Consider the following 17,667-nt stretch of genomic DNA (forward strand, 5'->3'; position numbering starts at 1 on the left):
CTGCTGAGCAGGACCCACCAGCACCTTCTGGGTCCCGCATCCCTTCAGGGCTCGAGCACTGAGACCCCAGACGGCTATGTTCCCATGGGAAGGGCCGTCTCTCTCACTCTCTCCAAGAGTTTACAGTTTGCTGTGGGTTAGAAAGAAAGGTGTTACTCTCACATCCACGCTCACGGCAGCAAATTCACAGCGGCCGAGAGGTGGAAGCAGCCCGGTGTCCACCGATGCATGAAGAGCTGAACAACACGTGGTCCAGCCATACGATGAAGTATTACATGGACTTAAAAGGAAGGAAATCCCAGCACACGCTACAGCACGGATGAACCTTGAGGACATCATGCTTAGTGAAATGAGTCAGTCACAAAAGGACAAATACTGTATGATACGTTTCCATGAGGTCCCTAGAAGGGTCAAGTTCATAGAGACAGAAAGCAGATGGTGGGCGCCAGGGTCTGGGGGAGGGGGAGAGGAGAGTTCCAGTTTGGGATGAGAAAGTCATGGCGATGATGGTGGTGACAGTTGCCCAACAAGGTGAACACAGAGCAACCCTGTGCTGCACTTAAAAACGGACACAAGGACACACCTGTGTCCTGTGTCCTGAGGAAACCACCCCGCTGTGGGGAGTTTCCCAGGCAGGGCTCCCAGCTCAGGACAGCACAGCCTAGAAATCCACCCGAGGTTTCTCAGGAAAATCCCCAGCGGAGCAAACAGCGTGGCCTTTATGGTAAATTAACATTCTGGCTGCATCTCCGTAAACAATTAGGCCAAACCTACAGAGGCCAGACTCACTTTGTAATTGAGAATCTTTCTTTCAGATTCTTTCTGATCACAAGTGGGGGGACTGCAGGAGAAAATCTTTGCTTACATGGAAAATTACGAGTTGTCTGATTCTAGAATCTACACAGCTGACAGCTACACCAAGCAGCTCCGACACAGACGCACAGGCGGGGTCTGTCCAGAGTGGGAGCGAGGAAACCCCACCTCGGCTGCATTTGCACATCTGTGTCAGCATCCTAGAGGATCAGTACGTTTGTTCTTGGCATTTTCCTTTGACTGTTTGAAACATTTTGCTGGTTTCCTCGAACGAGTGAAATAAATCTTTAACACACGTTTATTCTTTTCATAAGAAGGGCCTTAAATAACATTATGGTCTTCTTTTTAAATAGTTTAATAGTCATCATTTAAATAAGGCTTTGGTGTGCTTTTCCATATTCTCATAGTTTCTTTTCTCTGCATATACATCTTGCAAAATCTATTATTAATCCGTGAGACGACCGGCCCCTCTATTGTAAACAAGGAGGGGGAAAGACAAGGTGGAGCGGTGGGTTCGCCGGTTCCAGGGTGTGTCCTGGCCAGGAGCGGGTGCCCACGCGCCCTCGCCAGGCACCAGGGGAGCAGGACGCATCACCAGTGCCTGGGAATCCATGGGAGGGGACGCCGGGGGCAGGGTCCCCAACGATGCACAAGGGCCTCGAGCCCCCACTTCTGCCCACCCATCGAACTGGGGGGCCTCAGCTTGGCTGCTTGGAGAAGCGGAAACACCACAGCCCTCCCCGGCCTTCTTCTAGAGCTGTGGTCCTCAGCCAGGGGGCGGGTCCCCCGGGGACACTTGGTGATGTCAGGAGACGGGGTGGCTGTCATAACTGGGGGGGCTCATCTAGTGGGTGGGGGCCAGGGATACTGCCAAACACCCCGCAGTGCACGGGACGGCCCACCACAGAGCACGATCCGGCCCCAAGAGCTGAGAAACAGAGCCAAGCAGGTTCTGGGGAGAGACTCCAGTGGGCCGCCCTGCCCTGCAGTGACACGGTCCCGGGGCGGGCTGACCCCGTGGGGCTTGTACGGATCTACGAGGAACAGACCGTGTCTGTGACGAAGCTGCTGCTACTAAAGATACTGAGCCACCCACCGTGAGGTGCCACCAACCCGGAAGGAGGCCGCTACCCGCAAGGGCGGGGGCGCCGGACGGCACCCTCCTGCGGGCTGAGGCTCCCCCTCTGCTCACGCCTGGGCCAGGAGCAGGGGGCCTCTAAGCTGAGCGCTGTCCCCGAGGCTGATGGCGCTGGGTCCTCGGGGACAGTGGGCCAGTCGGCTAGAGGTCCTCGTGGGCGGGGCTCAGGTCCACCCGCTGGGCCTTCCCGAACACCAGGAAGGTGCATAGCCCGAGGCTGCTGATGGCTGCCACCAGGTTGAACACAGACGTCCAGGAGCCCGTGGTCTCGATGAGGTAGCCACCCAGGCACACGCCCACGACTCCTGCGCCCTCGAGAGGGGACAAGCAGGTGGGGTGACAGGCCATCCCGCCCCTTTGAGGACAGCTTGGAGAGGAGCTGAGGGCGGGGGGGCCTGAGGGCATGAGCCCCCGTCACTGTCACCCAGGCACTCGGCCTCTGGGGACCCTGGACCTCGGGGATTCACTCACATCTGTGGGTCAGGTGGTTGGGGACCGTTACATGCCATCGGAAGCATGAGCACCGCGGAAGGCGGCTCTGTGCTCTCCCGCGGCCAGCTCTGGGGTCTGGGCTGACCCCCGCCACTGCTCTGACATTGTGGGGCCCCCCCGAGGGGTGCCACACCCCACCCTGAGGGCCGAGGCAGCGGAGCAGGTGGGAGGACACAGGCGTGGGGCGGCGCCCCGGGGAACTCTGGGTTTGAAACCCGCAGGCAGGGGACCCCAGCCCACTTCTCACCTGCCAAAGCCCCAGCTGTGTTGGCCACACCTGGAACAGGACCGAGAAAACGAGGACCAGTCAGCGGAGGCCCACTGAGACCCTCTCACGGCCCACCCGCCTGGGGGTGGCCCCTGGGGGCCCTGGGAGCGGGGGGGAGAACAGGGTCGGGCAGCCACTTCCTGTCCAACAAGGGGCCGAGGTCCTCACCAAACAGGAAGCCGGCACAGGACGGGGCCAGGTCCTGGATATTAACGGAAATGCCGCTGCGGGAAGAGGAAAGGACGCCGGCGAGTGATCACAGGGTGGCCGCCACCCGCCAAGCCGGCGGTCGGTCCTCTGATCACCTGGATCCCGGAGGCTGGCCATGCCCGGAGCTCAGCCCCAGCTCAGCGGTTACGCGCGGGACCCACTCCCAGGATGAAACAAGACAGGGAGGCAAGTTTGCTTGGACTCACGCTCATTTGCTACCCGATAATTTGGAAAACGACATCAAGGTGCCGATTCCCAAAGCAAGTCAGTGCAGTTTTCCTGACTAAACACTGAGCTGCTGCGCAGGCCGGGAGGCCTGCAGAACAAGGTGTGGAATCCGATGGGCTCGCTCCCTACCTTTGGTTCAAAAGATGCTGCTTGGGGACCCTCATCTCCTCTGCCAGCCCCTCCCCAAGCACCCGTTCTGTTTTCCCAAAAGGCCCAGGTCCTCGCCGGCTTGATACCCTGACTGCCTTCACCTCGTGGCTCACTTGTGGGGGCCTGCCATGCGCCCGCCCTCCATGTGCGCCCCGAGCCAGGGGCCCAGGACCCGGGAGCCCAAAGGCAGCGTGGGCGGCTCTGGTGGACGAGGTACCTGGCCCTTACCTGTGGTTGAAGGTCTGGAGGCCGATGGAGGCCGATGCAAAGACCACAGACTTACAAAAGCTTGAGGTGTGGCCCAAACACAGGGCAAAAACGCTGGACAGCCCAAGGCCCATCACCTGCGGGAGAGACGAGTGGGGACGGGGTGGGGGTCTCGCCCCTTCCTGGGCTGCCTGGGCCACGTTGCACGAGGGTCGGTGGGGACCCCTCCCAGGCTGGGGCCTGCCTGGAGGCCGCTGGGACGAGGCTGCACGAATTATCTGGGCCCTGCTGGTCGTAGCCCATTCGACGTGAGCCGACCCGGGCCCCAAAATGGGCACCAGGACTCAGGCAAGGGCCTCAGGTCAGCCAAACCTGTCCCCAGCACTGACCCACGGTGCCCTCCAGCCACTGTGCCACACCAGCCCCCTTCTAGGTCCGGGGCCCCGGGAACAAAACAGGGATGTCTGGAGGGAGAGAGCCGTCCCACGACCCTGCTACCTGCATGAACTTCCGCACAGTGATGGTCCTGTAACCTAGACGGGGAGACCAGGAGACATCCTGTCAGCCCATCTGTGCTGTCCCATTCCCCGACGGCACCCAGAGTGGGTCCCACCCTCACGGCCGCGGGGAGGGAGCGGGGAGAGGAGGGCCGTGCTGGGCTCAAGGTGGGGCAGCCTGCATCACTGTGAGCCGTGCACACACGTGTGTGAGTGCGTGTGCACTTAGAGGGTTCCCAAGGCCGAGGCCTGGCAGACGCACCTGAGGAAGGACACTCTATGGTTACAGAGTGCTTTCTTTGTGTTTCTACCAATTTTCTAAGTTTTCCACAACGAGTGGGTGGTTCTTCTGTAACTAGGACAAGACTGACGTTTAAGGACACGCAGTGCAGGGTCGCGGGGAGCGCGCGTGTCTGCGGGACGGTCATCCTCGGGGCGTGTGCACTCGGGTCTCAGGCCTGAGACCTTTGACCTCACCAGGTGCCCTTTCCTCCTCTGAAGAGGCTTGGGGGCTGTGTCCAGCCCCCGGGTGGAGGAATTACACCGTCGCAGTGTGACTGTGTCCCAACGTCCCCTCATGGGGAAACAGGCTGGGAGGTGACAAGCTGGAGGCAGTCATCAGCAGAGTCAGGCCGGGAGCCGGGCTCCAAGGGCCCACCTGGCTGGCTCTAAGCGCCAGGGGTCCCACTTTCACGGCCTGGTCCTCGGGGGCGTGGCCTCGTCCCATCGCTACAGGTGCACCCCAGGAGGGGTGCCTCTCCGCCCCCCAAAGTGAGGCAAGGCCCAGGCATGGCTCCCTGACCGGCCCCTCCCCCAGGGCTCACCCTGATTGATGAGACGGTCTGAGAGAAGCCCGCTGAACAGACTGGCAGGAATGGCCACCAGCCAGGGCACCACGTTGAAGACCCAGCCCTGCAGGGAGGAGGGTGCAGGGGCCTCAGAGGCCGCCAGGGCAGGTGAGCGACCACGGGGAGAGGACGAACAGGCCAGGCGGCCGCCCACGCCCACCACTGCCCACCAGGCTCTCTGCCCACAGGCTGGGCCTCCGAGATCCTAACTCATCCCCGACCTTGACTGAGCGCCAGGCCCTCGAGCGCTGTCACCACTGCAGGCAGAACCTCCCTCATGGCTCCCCACACCCGGGGGGCAGAGCTGGGGGGCCGCACCCCACCCAGAGTGTGCAGCCAGGGGGTCCTGGTCACCAGAATTGGGAGGGCGGCCGGGCGGCCGGGGTGCAGTCAGCCAGGCTGACCAGCAGGTGACATCTGTGCCCACACCACGGCCCCTGCGTGCCCCCAGCCCCCCGGAAGGACTGTCCGCAGACGGGCGGGCACCCGGGGCAGCAGCTGGGCCTCTCCTGTGTGCACCCAGGTGCGGGCGCTGAGCCGAGAGGCGTCAGAACCGCCAGAGCTCAGCGGAAGGAACCCAGGGCCCCTCTGCATGTGCTTCGCGGCGCCCCCCAACCCTGCGAGCTGCCGGGCGGCCAACCCACCTTGGAGCCGGGGAAGGTCTCCTTAAAGAAGGTCGGCAGCCAGGAGAGGAGGATGAAGAAGGAGCAGGCCGCCGAGAGCTGGGAGATGATGGCCGCCCTGGGGGGCGGGGGCCAGGCTCAGGGTCCACACCCCCCAGCCCCCTCCCCGCACCCGGGCAGCCAGGGGCCTGAGGGCGCAGAGCCCAGAGTGGAGCCGCCCCCGCGTGGGCCGCTCGCCCTGCGGCCGAGGTCCCCAGGGCCCCAAACCCCATCCCCGCAGCAGCCCGGCTCACCAGACAGAAGGCTTTCGGAAGAGCTGTCTCCAGGGCACCTTGGTGTGTCTGGACACCGGCAGGCCCTGCACCAGGACGCCCAAGGCCAGGATGAGATCTGAAGGGCAAGGCATCTCCACGTGAAAGCCATTCAGAGAGGGTGGACGGCTCTGCCCCCACAGGCCAGAAGCTGGGGGCGGCTCGTGGGTCCCCAGCTGCGCCTGGGGGCCATCCTGTCCTCTCCGCCAGAGCCTGGGGTCGGCAGCATCTGCCTTCGAGGGTGGACAGTAGTGTTGGCCATCTGTCCCCTGAGTCCTCAAACCCTCCAGGCCCCACTCCTGTCACCGGGAGCCACCTCTACCCCTGCAATCTGCCTCTGCCGGCTGGGCAGCCCCTGCACGTCTGCGTTCACCCAGCGACTCTCACACCATACTTGACCGTAGCCGGCTGAGACTCCGGGAGTGGGCGTCTTCTGTGAGGCTCTACCTAGGGGATCCTGGGGCCCCCGAGCTGGCCTGCTCTTGGGGGTTCGGTGGCCGCTCGCTGGAGGGGACAAGGCGCCAGGGCCCCCGCCCTTCCCGGGCAGCAGCGCGTACCTTTCTCACCCAGCAGACACCTGTACACGTAACACACCCACAGCAGGGTGAGCCCACCCGAGAAATAGAAGACGCTCGGCCAGCCGTACCGGTCCAGGAGCAGGGAGCCCACGGCCCCCGTCACCAGCGTCCTGGAACGACAGGGAGGGGCGTGGCTGGGACCCTCGCTTCACTGGGGCTCGGAGACGTCTCCGAGACCCCCACCCCGGATGAGCTGAGTCCCTAGAAAAGAGGGCATTTCTATCCCCTGTGAGGCAACTGCCCGGAAGGCTGGTCCCTCCGCAGCTTGCTAGGGATGTGATAAATGGAATATTTCCTGCCATATCAACAAACAAAGGATGTCACAGTCATCAACGATTGCAGCCCTCCAACGTGAGCCGGTGAGCCCTGAGGAAACTCGGGGCTGAAGAGAATACCTGCCATCTAGCAGCCATCAGACTGCAGCCACTCCCTGCGGTGAGCCCTGCGGAAACTCAGGATGTGAAAATACAGGACACAGGCCCCAGAGAGCTGAGGTGCACATCAAAGGAATGATTTCAGTGAGCCCAGAATCTTGCATCTTCCCAGACATAGAAAAGCGCTAAATCCCTAAACTTGAGAGATCGGGTTTTCTTTAATTAACAATAATTTTTTGACCATTACCTGCCCTTTTGCTGCCAAACTCCTCTATATCCTGGCTCCTCCCCTCACCTCCTGGGAGCATTTTCTCTGAAATGCTGTCTCCCGGGCTGCAGCCTTCATTTTGCCCCAAATCAAACTTAACCCGCAACTCTCATGTTGTGCATTTTTTTAAGACAGATGCAAGCTTTCCGGGGACTCTCGGTGCCACGGGAGCCAGCGTGGACGTGGCAGCCGTGACGTGGCACAGGGGTCCTGTGTTGCCCTAGTATCTCCTTACTAGGCCTCCCAGTTGGCCTACAGTTGTGTGTGGATCCTTTTAAAATGAAAAAGGCAACGAGAAGACAGCGGTGACAAGAACATGCTGAAACATAAGACCTCCTCGCGGTTTTCAGCTGTTCATTTCGGAGAGGATGAAATTTCAAAAAGATCTCAAAATGCAAAAACAACCACCCAACCCAAACGCCTCCCCATGTCCTGCCGATGCTATTGTCCCAAATATGCCCTTGGGGCCACCCCTCCCCTAGGCTGGCCTGTGTGTTCAGAGGCTACCCCCCAGCTGCCCCCCACCTGCTGAGGCTTGGCCAGCAGACAGTTAAAGAAGAAAGAAGGAGAAAGGTTTCCCCCAAGGCCAGTGGCGGGAGGCCTCCGCTCTGAGCCTCCCTTTCCCCACCTGCGGGGAGGGGGTGGGCACAGTCTCTCCCTGTACCTCCCCTGCACCCCACCCGCTGCCCGGAAGGCCCAGGTCACCCAGCGAGACGGGATTTCAGATAAACAATGAAACTCTCCTGTCCGCATATTGCTTCTCTGAAATTCACATGTCACTGGGCCCCCCTGGGTTTCTATCTGGGCCGCTCCCAGCCCCCCAGTAGGCACCCCTCACCCCTCTGCATTCTGCCTGGACCTCGGCAGCAGTAACGTGAGGGCCCTGAGCCCGGGGGTCGTGAAGCCCCGATAGGACAGCAAGACGTCCTTCCAGCCCCAGTGTGGTCGCCCCACGGAGGGTCTGGCGCTCTGGGGGGTGCAGTGGGGAGGGGCACAGGTCTGGACCGTGACGGGTACCCTCTGGGGCGAACGCAGGCCACCCCCCCCATCTGGACGGGCACCCCATCCAGTTCTGTCAGCACAGGTGGAAGGGAACTTAACACCCCAGCCCATGTGCCAGAGCCCCAAAGCTCTGGTCACCTGCCTCTGGCCCGAGAGGGACCGAGCGTGCACAGAGACGGGGGGTGGCAAGTGCCTCCCAGAGCACAGAGTCACCAGACCTGCGTCACCCTGTCCCAGATGTGCACGTGGCCTGTCCCCACCAGACGCACCGAGGCGCTCTGCCAGGTGCACGCCCTTCGCCTCCCCCCACCGCCCCGCCCCGGCTCGGCACCCCCCAGGCTGGGACTTACCCAAACTGGGAGCCGGCCCCCACGGTGCTGTAGGTGAAGGCTCGCTCGCTCTCCCGCACCTTCTGGGACAGCAGGCTGGTCAGCGCAGGGAAGTAAACCCCTGGGGCAGCAGAGAAGGCAGAGGCCCGCGTGGAGCTGTGTCCCAAGCTGGCCCGCGGGCCCCGCCAGGGTGGCCGGCGGAGGGGTGAGACACGGGCTGGAAGCTCTGCGGGGCCCTCGGTGATTATTCAAGCCCGGGTCTCCTTCCTCCCGCTGTCACCCCCAGGGACCAGCAGGGCTGGGCTTTTCCCAACACTCAGCTAAGGAGACACTCAGCTTGGGGAGCGGGGGGTTCGCTCGAGGTCCTGCCACCAGGACGGCTGCAGGGGGACTTCTTGGCCCAAGCTGGCGTTCCTCCACTGTCATGCCAGCTCCCAGAGCCACACGGCTCCAGAGTCCTGGCACCAACATGCAGAAGCACACACACAGGTGACAAGTGACAAGTGCACACGCACACACACTGACACACACGGTGCTTGTACGTCGGTGAGACCTGAACGGCCCCGTGGAACTGCACTGCCAGGTCCTGGATGTGACATTGCCCTGTAGCTACGTGAGATGTCACCACACAGAGGTGGGGGAGGGAGCTCGGGACCGCCCTGTACATTTCACTGCAACTTCCTGTAAAGCTATAATTATTTTAAAATCTAGTTTAAAAAAAAAAAAAACTGCATTGGCGACTGCAGCTCTTGCTCGTTACACTGTGCTTTTCTCCAAAAGCACCTGGGGAAGCTCAGAGGCCAGGGCACATAGGGACAGGACTTGGTCCCTGCCTTCCCTTTGGGGCCCCGGGCCCCTGCTCACACCGTGTGGGGAGCACGTGGGGTGAATTCAAAGGAGCGCAGGCGCTGGGCTGCCTGGACCACCAGGACCACCTGTGGGCCGGCCCGGCGGGGCTGATCAGCAAACAGGCAGAGGCCAATTCCAGGATGTACATCTGGGGTCCTGGGGGTACGGGCTAGAGGCCCACGCCCTACCAGAGCTCTGGGAAGTGGGGAGGTGTGGTGAGGAAGGGGTCACGTCCAGTGGACGGATGCTGTCAGATGCCAGGCCGGTGTAGGGCAGCTCAGAAGGCCGTCCCACTCCCTGGAGGGTGGGCGTGCACCCCTGCCACCAGCTCCCCCAGGCCACTGGAGATCTTTGAGGGGGGCTCTCTTCAGAAGTGTAATATCCCCAAAGAACGAGAGCGGGGGGCTTGGGAAAGCTGGCATCCCCTCAGCCTGCTGGCCCGGCCAGCGCGGGTGTGGCCTCCGACTGGCAGCACACAGAAACTGGGCACGTGCCCACCATGCGGCTGGTGGAGCCGACGGTGCCGTGTGGCAACCTGGCTGACACCAGATCCCTGGAGCGGAAGTTTTGGCAGAGGAGGACACGTGACATTAAAACGTGCCAGCCAGACTGTGAAGTGACTCTAGACACGGAAAGTGCCTTGGGCGCGACGGCATCGAAGCACAAACAAACCCCGGTGCAGGGAAGGGAAGCCGAGAGCCGGCAGCCCGCCAGCAGGGACGGCCTGAGCTGTCCGCCTGCCAGGCGGGAGAGCCCATGACCTCAGCAGCAGCAGCGCTGCAGCACTGATGCACCCGCTCTGATCTGAGGCACACCACACGCAGGGGCACACACGAGGACACACGTGCACGCCCATGAGCACCCACCTGAACACGCGCCCGTGCATACAGGTACACATGCACGTACGTGTGTGTGCACACACCCCCGTGCACACACTCCCCTTGCTCTGCGGCGCGTGGGCCGGAGGTCCAATGCTGGCAGCATGGGGGCAGCCCCCTGCAGCCCCCTGCAGCCCCCCTACCTTGGAGCAAGCCCGTGAGGACGCGAGAGAAGGTCATGAAGGCCAGGTGGGCGCTGCCGAGGTGGGAGAGCAGCGGGGTGGCGGCGGTGATGAAGCCCCAGGCGGAAGCCGACAGCAGGATGACCTTCTCACCCCCGATCCTGCACGGGGCACAAGAGGGCAGTGGTGGGGAGCTGTGCGGCCGGGCTGCAGGCCGGACCAGCATACCCTACCGTGGAGGAACCCGGGGAGGGGGCCGGCGCCATCCGTCGCTTGGAGCTGCCCTCTGGGGTGGGCACTGCAGCCATATCCCCTCTGCAGAGGAGGCCGAGGCTGAGCGCGCAGGGTACAGCCTGGTCCCTCTGTCCCCACGGGCCCCAGAGCTGCCTCGGTGGATGCCGGTTGCTCCCCAGGGAACCAAGCACCCAAGACGAGCTGAGCGCCGGCCCCAGCCCACCCCTGCGCGGACCTCGGGTCTCCCAGCCCCCGTCTTGCTGTGGGGGGGCCTCCCCCCCATTCCCTTCCTAGGAGCCACCTCCCCCAGCCCTGCAGCGGGGGGAGGGGTTACCGGTCCCCCAGGTGGCCACCCACCACCTGAGTCAGGCAGTAGCCCCAGAAGAAGCTGCTGAGCACGACACCGGCCTCTTTCTTGTTCCAGCCGAAGTCCTGGCTCATGGTGGCGGTACAGACGGGCATGCTGGCACGGGCGCAGTACAGCAGGCATGTCCCCAGAAGCAGCGCCCCTGTCCACACCTGGCACTCGGGTCTGGGGAGAGAAGGGCCCGGTCAGGCCCAGGAGAGGCTGTTGGATGGGGCACCTCGGCCACCTCTCAAACGTCCACCTGCTCATGTCTGGTGACTCCTGGGAGAAACGGGCAGACACAAGAAACGATGCACGGGGTCCCTCAAGCAGCAGAGGTGGGAGCGCCCGGGTGGCCGTCGCAGGGCAGGCTGAATAGCCGTAGCTGGGGAGGTGCTGCTCTCCGGGACCCGGGCTCTCGGTTTCCATGGATCCAGGGCCCAGGAAGGCAGCCAGGCTGACAGCGGGTAACCGGCCAAGGGGGCGATGGGCTGGGCAAGAGGACCCCAGCCGCGGCAGAAAGGGAGGGTACCACAGCACCACGGGCCCCCGCAGGGTCTCCAGGAGAGCTGGGTCTGCCCAGCAGACCACCTTGGGGCAGGCAGGCCCTGGGAGGAGCCTGGTCAGCAGTGAGGCAGCCCTGGCCACCTGGGAAGGTAGCCAGACCAAGTCCATACGGTCCCCAAAACTCCTGGCCAGCACCCTCGACTGTCAGTCACCAAACCAGGAAGTCAGAAACTGCCAGAGCCCGGAGGAGCCCAGGAGACTCAAGTGCCTGTGGGACCCTGGGTGGGGTCCTGGGACATCGGGGGAAAGTGCAGAACCTGAGCACAGCATGGGCTTCGGTAGCAGTACTGCCCACGGCGGTCCAGCACTGAGGGGGACAGATGGACACTGACCTAGGACGTGAATGGGGGACACTGGTGTGGAGCGTGTGGCAGTATGTATTGCCTTTGCGGTAGCTCTGTAAATCTAGAACTGTCCTAAAAGACAAAGTTTGGGGAGGGGGGATTGGTGTTTTTTTTTAACGAAGAAGAGAGAGAGGAGACTCAGTGCTCTTTGTGCAGGTGGCGGGGCGGGGGGGCCCACTGGGGGATGGCCTGGGGGAGGGGCACCACTAGTGACTTGCGATGTCTTTGCACAGGGCGGGGACGTCCCCTGAGGGTGGGGGCCACAACTGGGGGGTGGTGGGTCGGGAGAGTGGACAGGCCTTGAAGAGTCTCAGTGGGGTCTTGGGGGTCCTGCCTGCACCTGGACCCACCTGCCCAACTGGGGCAAGGGTTCCCCCCGGGGTGGGGAGGGGGGGTGGTGGCGTGAGACGCACGAAGGGAAGAAGCTCAGGCTGTGGGGAAGGCACCGGGCAGGGGCTCCAAGCCCGAAGCGGCCCGAGGCATTAGTGCTGTACGGCCTTGGGGAGGCCACTGGGCAGGTGTCCAGGAGGGTGAGGCCGGCAGGAGCCGCACGGGCGGTTCTCAGAACAGAGGGAAGGATGTCTCTCACCTGGCGGGTGGAGTCTCACCCTCGCTCCCCAAACCCCTTTGGACCCCTGTCTGGACCTGGCGGGGGCTCCCCCAGCCGGCCGGGCACGTGCAAAGAACAGCCAATGGGGCCCAGGGCAGTGGAAGCTTGGACTCCACCTGCGGACACGGGCAGGTCCCCTGCCTGTGGGCCCCACCCAGGCTCGGGCTGTGAGCCGACTCCGGGGGGACAGTCCAGGGTGAGGCCAGGACCACCCCGGGGAGGGCCGGAGCCCTCGCCTGCACACCTCCCGGGGGTGAGAGACCTCGGAGGCCCTGAGGATCTTGCCCGCTGGCAGGCGGCACCCGTACCAGGAACCTGATAAGTGGGCGCGACGGCCGTGTCCATTATCTCCGGGGCAGGACCGCTGGGCCAGCAGCGAAGCGGGGCTGCCCCCAACCCCCTCTGGCCAGCGCCCTCCTCCTGGCAGGGTGGACCCCGGACCCCTGGCGCTGGGGGAAAATTTCGGGGCGGGAAGGAGCTGCTGTCCTGGACCTGGTCACAGCCGGGGCGGGGGGTGGGTGGTGGCACATGGGGCCCGTGCGCCAGCCTCCCGAGTTTCAGTTTCCTGGGTGAAGACGGGCTCATGTCCCTGATGCCCAGCTCCTTCTCGGGTCAGTGAGCAGCAAGGTGACCCACCAGTTCCTGGAGCCCCAACAAGGAGCTGTCGACTGGCCAGCGGGTTGGGGGAGGCCTGGCACCAGTGTCCCCCTCCTCCGCGGGCACCTCCCCCTGGCACATCAGTGTACTTTTCCACAGTCCGGGGAGCGAGTCAGGGAGCCTTCCCCGTGTCTCAGGCCTGCAGAGGCCCTCCCTGTCCCCGCTGCTGCCCTCACAGCCGGGGAGCTGTTGCCCCCCAGAGGCTGCAGCGTCTGGCAGTCCCACCAGCGGAGACAGCTGATTCCAGGCTCGAGCCCCTCCCTCGGGGGGTTTGGGGTGAATGAGCCCAGCCTGCTGTCCCCAGACAGAGCCGTGTTTGTGGGCGGCGCCCGGTTTGGAGTTTGGGAATTACAGTCCAAAGTGCTCTGCAGCCCTCAGTGATGTGTGTGGTCTGATGTGGTGACCATCTCTCCCGGAGGAGAGACTTGGGTGCCGTTCTGGGCCCTGGCCTGACTCGGGGAAACCCGCCCTTCCCTGTGCCTCAGTTTCCCCATGTGCGCTGGACCACGGATTTCAAACTGGGTCTCTGGGTGCCCGGAGGGGTGCCATGGGTGGGGCTCCCGGACAGCACTCTTGGACGAGTTGCTTTTTATACTAGAACTTCCTATATGAGTCCAGTGGGAAATAGTGTCCCGTGCTGGAAAGCCTGCCGTTCTGCAGTTCCAGGAGCCGGCCGCTGGACCGTGCCTCGGCCGAGGCTGGGGGGCTGCTCCCTTCGGAAACTGCCCAGTGACCCTCAGTGACGAGGGAGGGGCCATCATGCCCCCACCCGCCTTCCTGGTTCGTAAAGTGTGCCTGGAATGACTCAGAAGCCAAGGCGGTGAGGACGACGGTAGCACAGCGCATGCGGCAGGTCTCGGTGACCTCCCCCCTGGAGAGGCTAAGGCGGAGGGAGGGGGCGGAACCCCACGGGGCAGCTCGCGGACTCACCTGGGGCCTGGTGGTCCCAGATGCTAGTTTCCTTTACAGAACCAGAGACTGTGAGGGGCGGGGCGGGGGCTCTGCCAGGCCAGCGAGCCCCCAGGAGGCACCGGCTCAATCAATGTCTGAGTTTATGACATGCGACCCCTGGGGGCTCAGGGCCCGTCTCCTCCGCGGCTCCAACCGTGGGGGTGATACCCTCAGTCCACCCTCTTGCCCCCCGTTTCCCAGCCCAGCACTTCAGGCCTTCGCGGACACAGCTCCCTCTGAGCAAACATCCCACCAGGCCTAGCGGGAGGCACCGTCCAAACTGCCCACCAAGACCAGCCCAGCCGGCCACCCGGGCCCACCGGGATGGAGCCAGCAGAGGACTCATGAGCCCAGCCCTGCCTGGCCTCCGTCCAGGGCCACCTACACGGCCCTGCAGGCGAGCCCTCGGCAAGCGCACACACACGGGTTGGTGCACAAGGGGAGCGACAGGGGCTGGGGAGCAAGGCTTTCAACTCCCCACGAACAGCCACAGCCCGAAGTTGCCTTTAAAAGGAAGTTTTATTCCTTTATGTGGTCAGAGCGGCGGAGGGTCACCTGCGCGCAGTTGGGACCGCGTCCCCGGCACCTGCCCCTCCCTCGGATGCACTGTGCCGGCACCCTGGGAGCCTGGCTCTGTTTGCTTTCTGGGTGGGAAGTCCAGTTAGAAACAGGGGAAAGCCAGATGAGACTGACCTGCTCTGGAAGGTTGGCAGGGCACCGAGAATACGGCGCTGCCCCCCGCCTCCTTGTGGCCCTGGGAGGTCAAGAAGGGCCCATCATCTTTCAGGCAACCAGCCCACTCTGAGTTTAAGGCACTGGCATGGGACCCCCTCTGGAGCTGGGGGGCCAGGTGCTGTGTGCTTCCTCCCTGGGCCCCGGAGGCCCCCGCAGCCCTGACCCTGAGCTGGCGGGCAGTGCCACTGGGCGGGCAAAGGGATGTCCTCCACAGCTGCTGGGGACACAGAACAGGCCAGCTGGAGGCCTGGCTGGAGGGGGTGACCCAGACACGGCCAGCTGCCGGAGGCCCGATTAGGACGCCAGACGCAGAATCCTGGACCTACGGACGGGCTTGCTAGGAACACGGAAGGTCATGGCAGAATTGGCCACAAAAGGCCTGAAGACCTGCCTCCAGCCCACTCTGCCCACTCCCGAGCCTCGGGTCTGAGCCCCCAGCTCTTCAGGGTGCTTCCTGTGAACCTTCTAGAACCTTCTGCATCCTGCAAATGGCCCCTGTGCAAGAGAAGCACCCACGGCTGAGCAAACACAAGGTCACGTGGACCCTCGATTCAGAAAAGGGAAATGCATCAGTGCTGGGGGCAGAGGGCAAGCAGGGGCAGAGGGCAACCGCCGGAGAGAACGTGTGGGCCCAAGGCTGCCGACGCCCGGCTGGGACGTCCCTGGGGAGTGGCCCTGCCTCGGGGGTCATCCACATGGCGGCAGCCGCCCACGGGCGCCCTTGTCACGATTCTCATCACCTCTAGCCACTCGGGGCTGTGAAACACCTTTTCCCGCTGAGCCCCACTCCACCCAGGACCCCCGCTACCCCACCTGCAGGTGCTCCTTTCTAAACTGGGCAGGGAGGGAGGCGGTGAAGGCAAAGCCAGCCAGATCCAGATCCGTTAAAGCATAACCGAGAGGGAAGTTTGCAAAACATTCTTTAGAGGTCCCGGCCCTCTGCCCAGCTGGCTGCAGAGCCGCCTGCCACCTGGTTCAGCGGGGCCTCGCCTCGACAAGGAGCAGGGCGGGGAGACAGCAAGGGAGCAGAGGCAGGCCGCAGGGCGCTCCCCAGTCGGGCACGCCCGCATGCCTGTCACCCTCCTGGGCACCTGGCAAGGAGACCCCATGCTGTGATTTGGGCTTTGGGGCTCCCGCCCTCACCGGGCCCTGTCCCAAGGGAGCCTTCTGGCTTCTGAGGCCTTCCTGTGACCAGCTCTGGGAGGCGGGTCCTGCAGGCAGCAGGGCAGGCCCCCGGGGACTCGGAGCTGGAGGTGGACGGGCCTGGGGTCCACTGGAGGACCGGAGGGAGCTCTGAGCCACGGGTGGCCTGGGGGCTGCTCTGAGGGCTCGCCTCTCGTTCCTGGCCGCTGTGTGAGTCGTGCTGGTGAGCAGATCCCTATCCCAGGGCCTTCTGCACCCGGCAGTGGAAGGGGGTGACCTGCCCGGGCTCTTCCTCCCCCACAACCGACACCCCTGCGGGGACCTTGTTGGCATCACATCTCTGGCACACGACGATGGCAAGGCTCAGCCAACTGCTGCAGGTGCCGGCGTGGCCCCCCCAACCCCCCCCCAGCCCACTGCCTGCCTGCACAGGTGGCACTCAGTGGGTGGTCACAGGTTGGAGCTGGGGCCTGTCAACAGGTGCAGTCCTGGGGGGTGGAGAGGCCATGCCTGGGAGCCACCCCGCCCAGCCAGGCAGGCCCCCCAGGACAAGACACTGCTCGCACCACCCCCGGGACCGGGGCAGCCTGGAGAGAGTGCAGGGGGCTCTGGGTGGGTGGCGGGTGGCACTGGCCCTGGATGGAAGGCGGGAGGCGTGGAGGTATAAGGCCCCCCAGGCAGAGCAAAGGTGCGGGGCAGCAGGGAGCCGTCTCTGCCCAGGACGCCCACTCCCTCCCCTGACCGCCGCCCCGCCCCCAGCCCACCCCCCCACCCCCACCGCGAGGCCCCACCTGGACCACTGGGTGTCCTCGGCCGCGTCCCTGCGGGCCTCGTCCGGGGCTGGCTGCATCAGGCGCAGACGGCGCGGGCACAGGGTGTCTGGGGCCGCTCCCGCCTGGCCGACCCACCGGGCAGCACCGCCCAAGTCCACGTGTCAGTCCCAGCGGCGCTTCCGTCCGGCGTACTCCCAGGACGTGTCGCCCCCGGACGGCCACCGCGGCGGGCGGGGCGGGGCGCGCAACTTGGGTCTCCGCCCCGCTCACTCTGTCGGAAAGGCCAGGCCTGGCGCTCCCGCGGGCGGGCGGGTCAGACCCTCGCACCCCGGGGCCTCCTCGCTGCCGGTCGCGGAAGTTCGGGATGGCGCGGGCGCTTCCCCTGCAGGCGGCAGGAAGGATGGGGCTTCGGAGGGGCTGAGCTGGAGTGATCCCAGCCCGGACACATTGCTGGCAGGGCGGCCTGAGCGCACATCCACAAATGGAGGTGGGGTGGGGTGGTCCTCACCTCGCAGGGCTGCCTGTGCATCAGGTGACAGCTCGGGGTACTCTCACCCGTGCAAGGACAGCAAGACTCAAGGGGAACCAATTTTTAAAATGGATCTTTGAAGGTGGGCTCCAGCCCTGTGACCCTGGGCGGCCCAGCGCTCGCGGGGGCGGGGGGCGGGGCACTGAGTGTGCCGAGTACGGACACGTGCTGGGTCCTGCGCTGAGTCCTGTGGGTCCTCACTCTCAGGGCTCCACCTGACCTCAGAAGGCTTCACGCCCACGTGCAGCGCACAGCCAGCACGGAGAGGCTGTGACCGTTGGGACACATAGGAAGCAGGTGGATTTCTGGGCGATTCTGCTTCCGCCAGCTGCCCCCTCTTCACCCTGCAACGCCCCCTCCACCCGCTACCCCCTCAATCCATCCTCCACACAGCAGCCTGGCGAACGTGGCCACGTCCCACCAGGAGGGAACCCTCCGAACCTACACCTCGGGCCTGGGTCTCCCCCGCCCTGCTCCATGTACGCTTGCCAAACGAACTGCTGTTCTTCCATCCATACGACGCTCAACGGGGCAGAGGGATGGTGTTGGAGAGAGGTGCATTCCCCCAAAGAGCCCACGACTCGGAAAAGTGT

At 64.1% G+C, this 17,667-nt stretch overlaps 1 protein-coding gene across 3 annotated transcripts; it reads right to left on the reverse strand.

Moving 5' to 3' along the window:
- Positions 1-1,150: 1,150 nt before the first annotated feature.
- On the reverse strand, positions 1,151-16,774 carry SLC17A9 (solute carrier family 17 member 9). Of its 3 annotated transcripts, none has more exons than XM_082360695.1 (13): positions 16,564-16,774; positions 10,754-10,951; positions 10,207-10,346; positions 8,358-8,457; positions 6,343-6,473; positions 5,768-5,864; positions 5,496-5,592; positions 4,828-4,915; positions 4,005-4,039; positions 3,528-3,643; positions 2,880-2,935; positions 2,691-2,720; positions 1,151-2,263 (listed from the first exon to the last, which is right to left on the reverse strand). In XM_082360695.1, exons 1-13 carry the CDS (start codon positions 16,620-16,622, stop codon positions 1,941-1,943), a joined length of 1,470 nt encoding a protein of 489 aa, XP_082216821.1. In that variant the 5' UTR covers positions 16,623-16,774; the 3' UTR covers positions 1,151-1,940. The 3 variants fall into 3 exon arrangements, with proteins under 3 accessions (XP_082216821.1, XP_082216822.1, XP_082216823.1); XM_082360696.1 differs by having other exon boundaries at positions 1,151-2,256; positions 16,564-16,773; XM_082360697.1 differs by lacking the exon at positions 16,564-16,774 and having other exon boundaries at positions 10,777-10,917.
- Positions 16,775-17,667: the final 893 nt, after the last annotated feature.

Source organism: Balaenoptera borealis (assembly GCF_965194805.1).
Source record: "Balaenoptera borealis genome assembly, chromosome: 16".
Classification (NCBI taxonomy): Eukaryota; Metazoa; Chordata; class Mammalia; order Artiodactyla; family Balaenopteridae; genus Balaenoptera; species Balaenoptera borealis.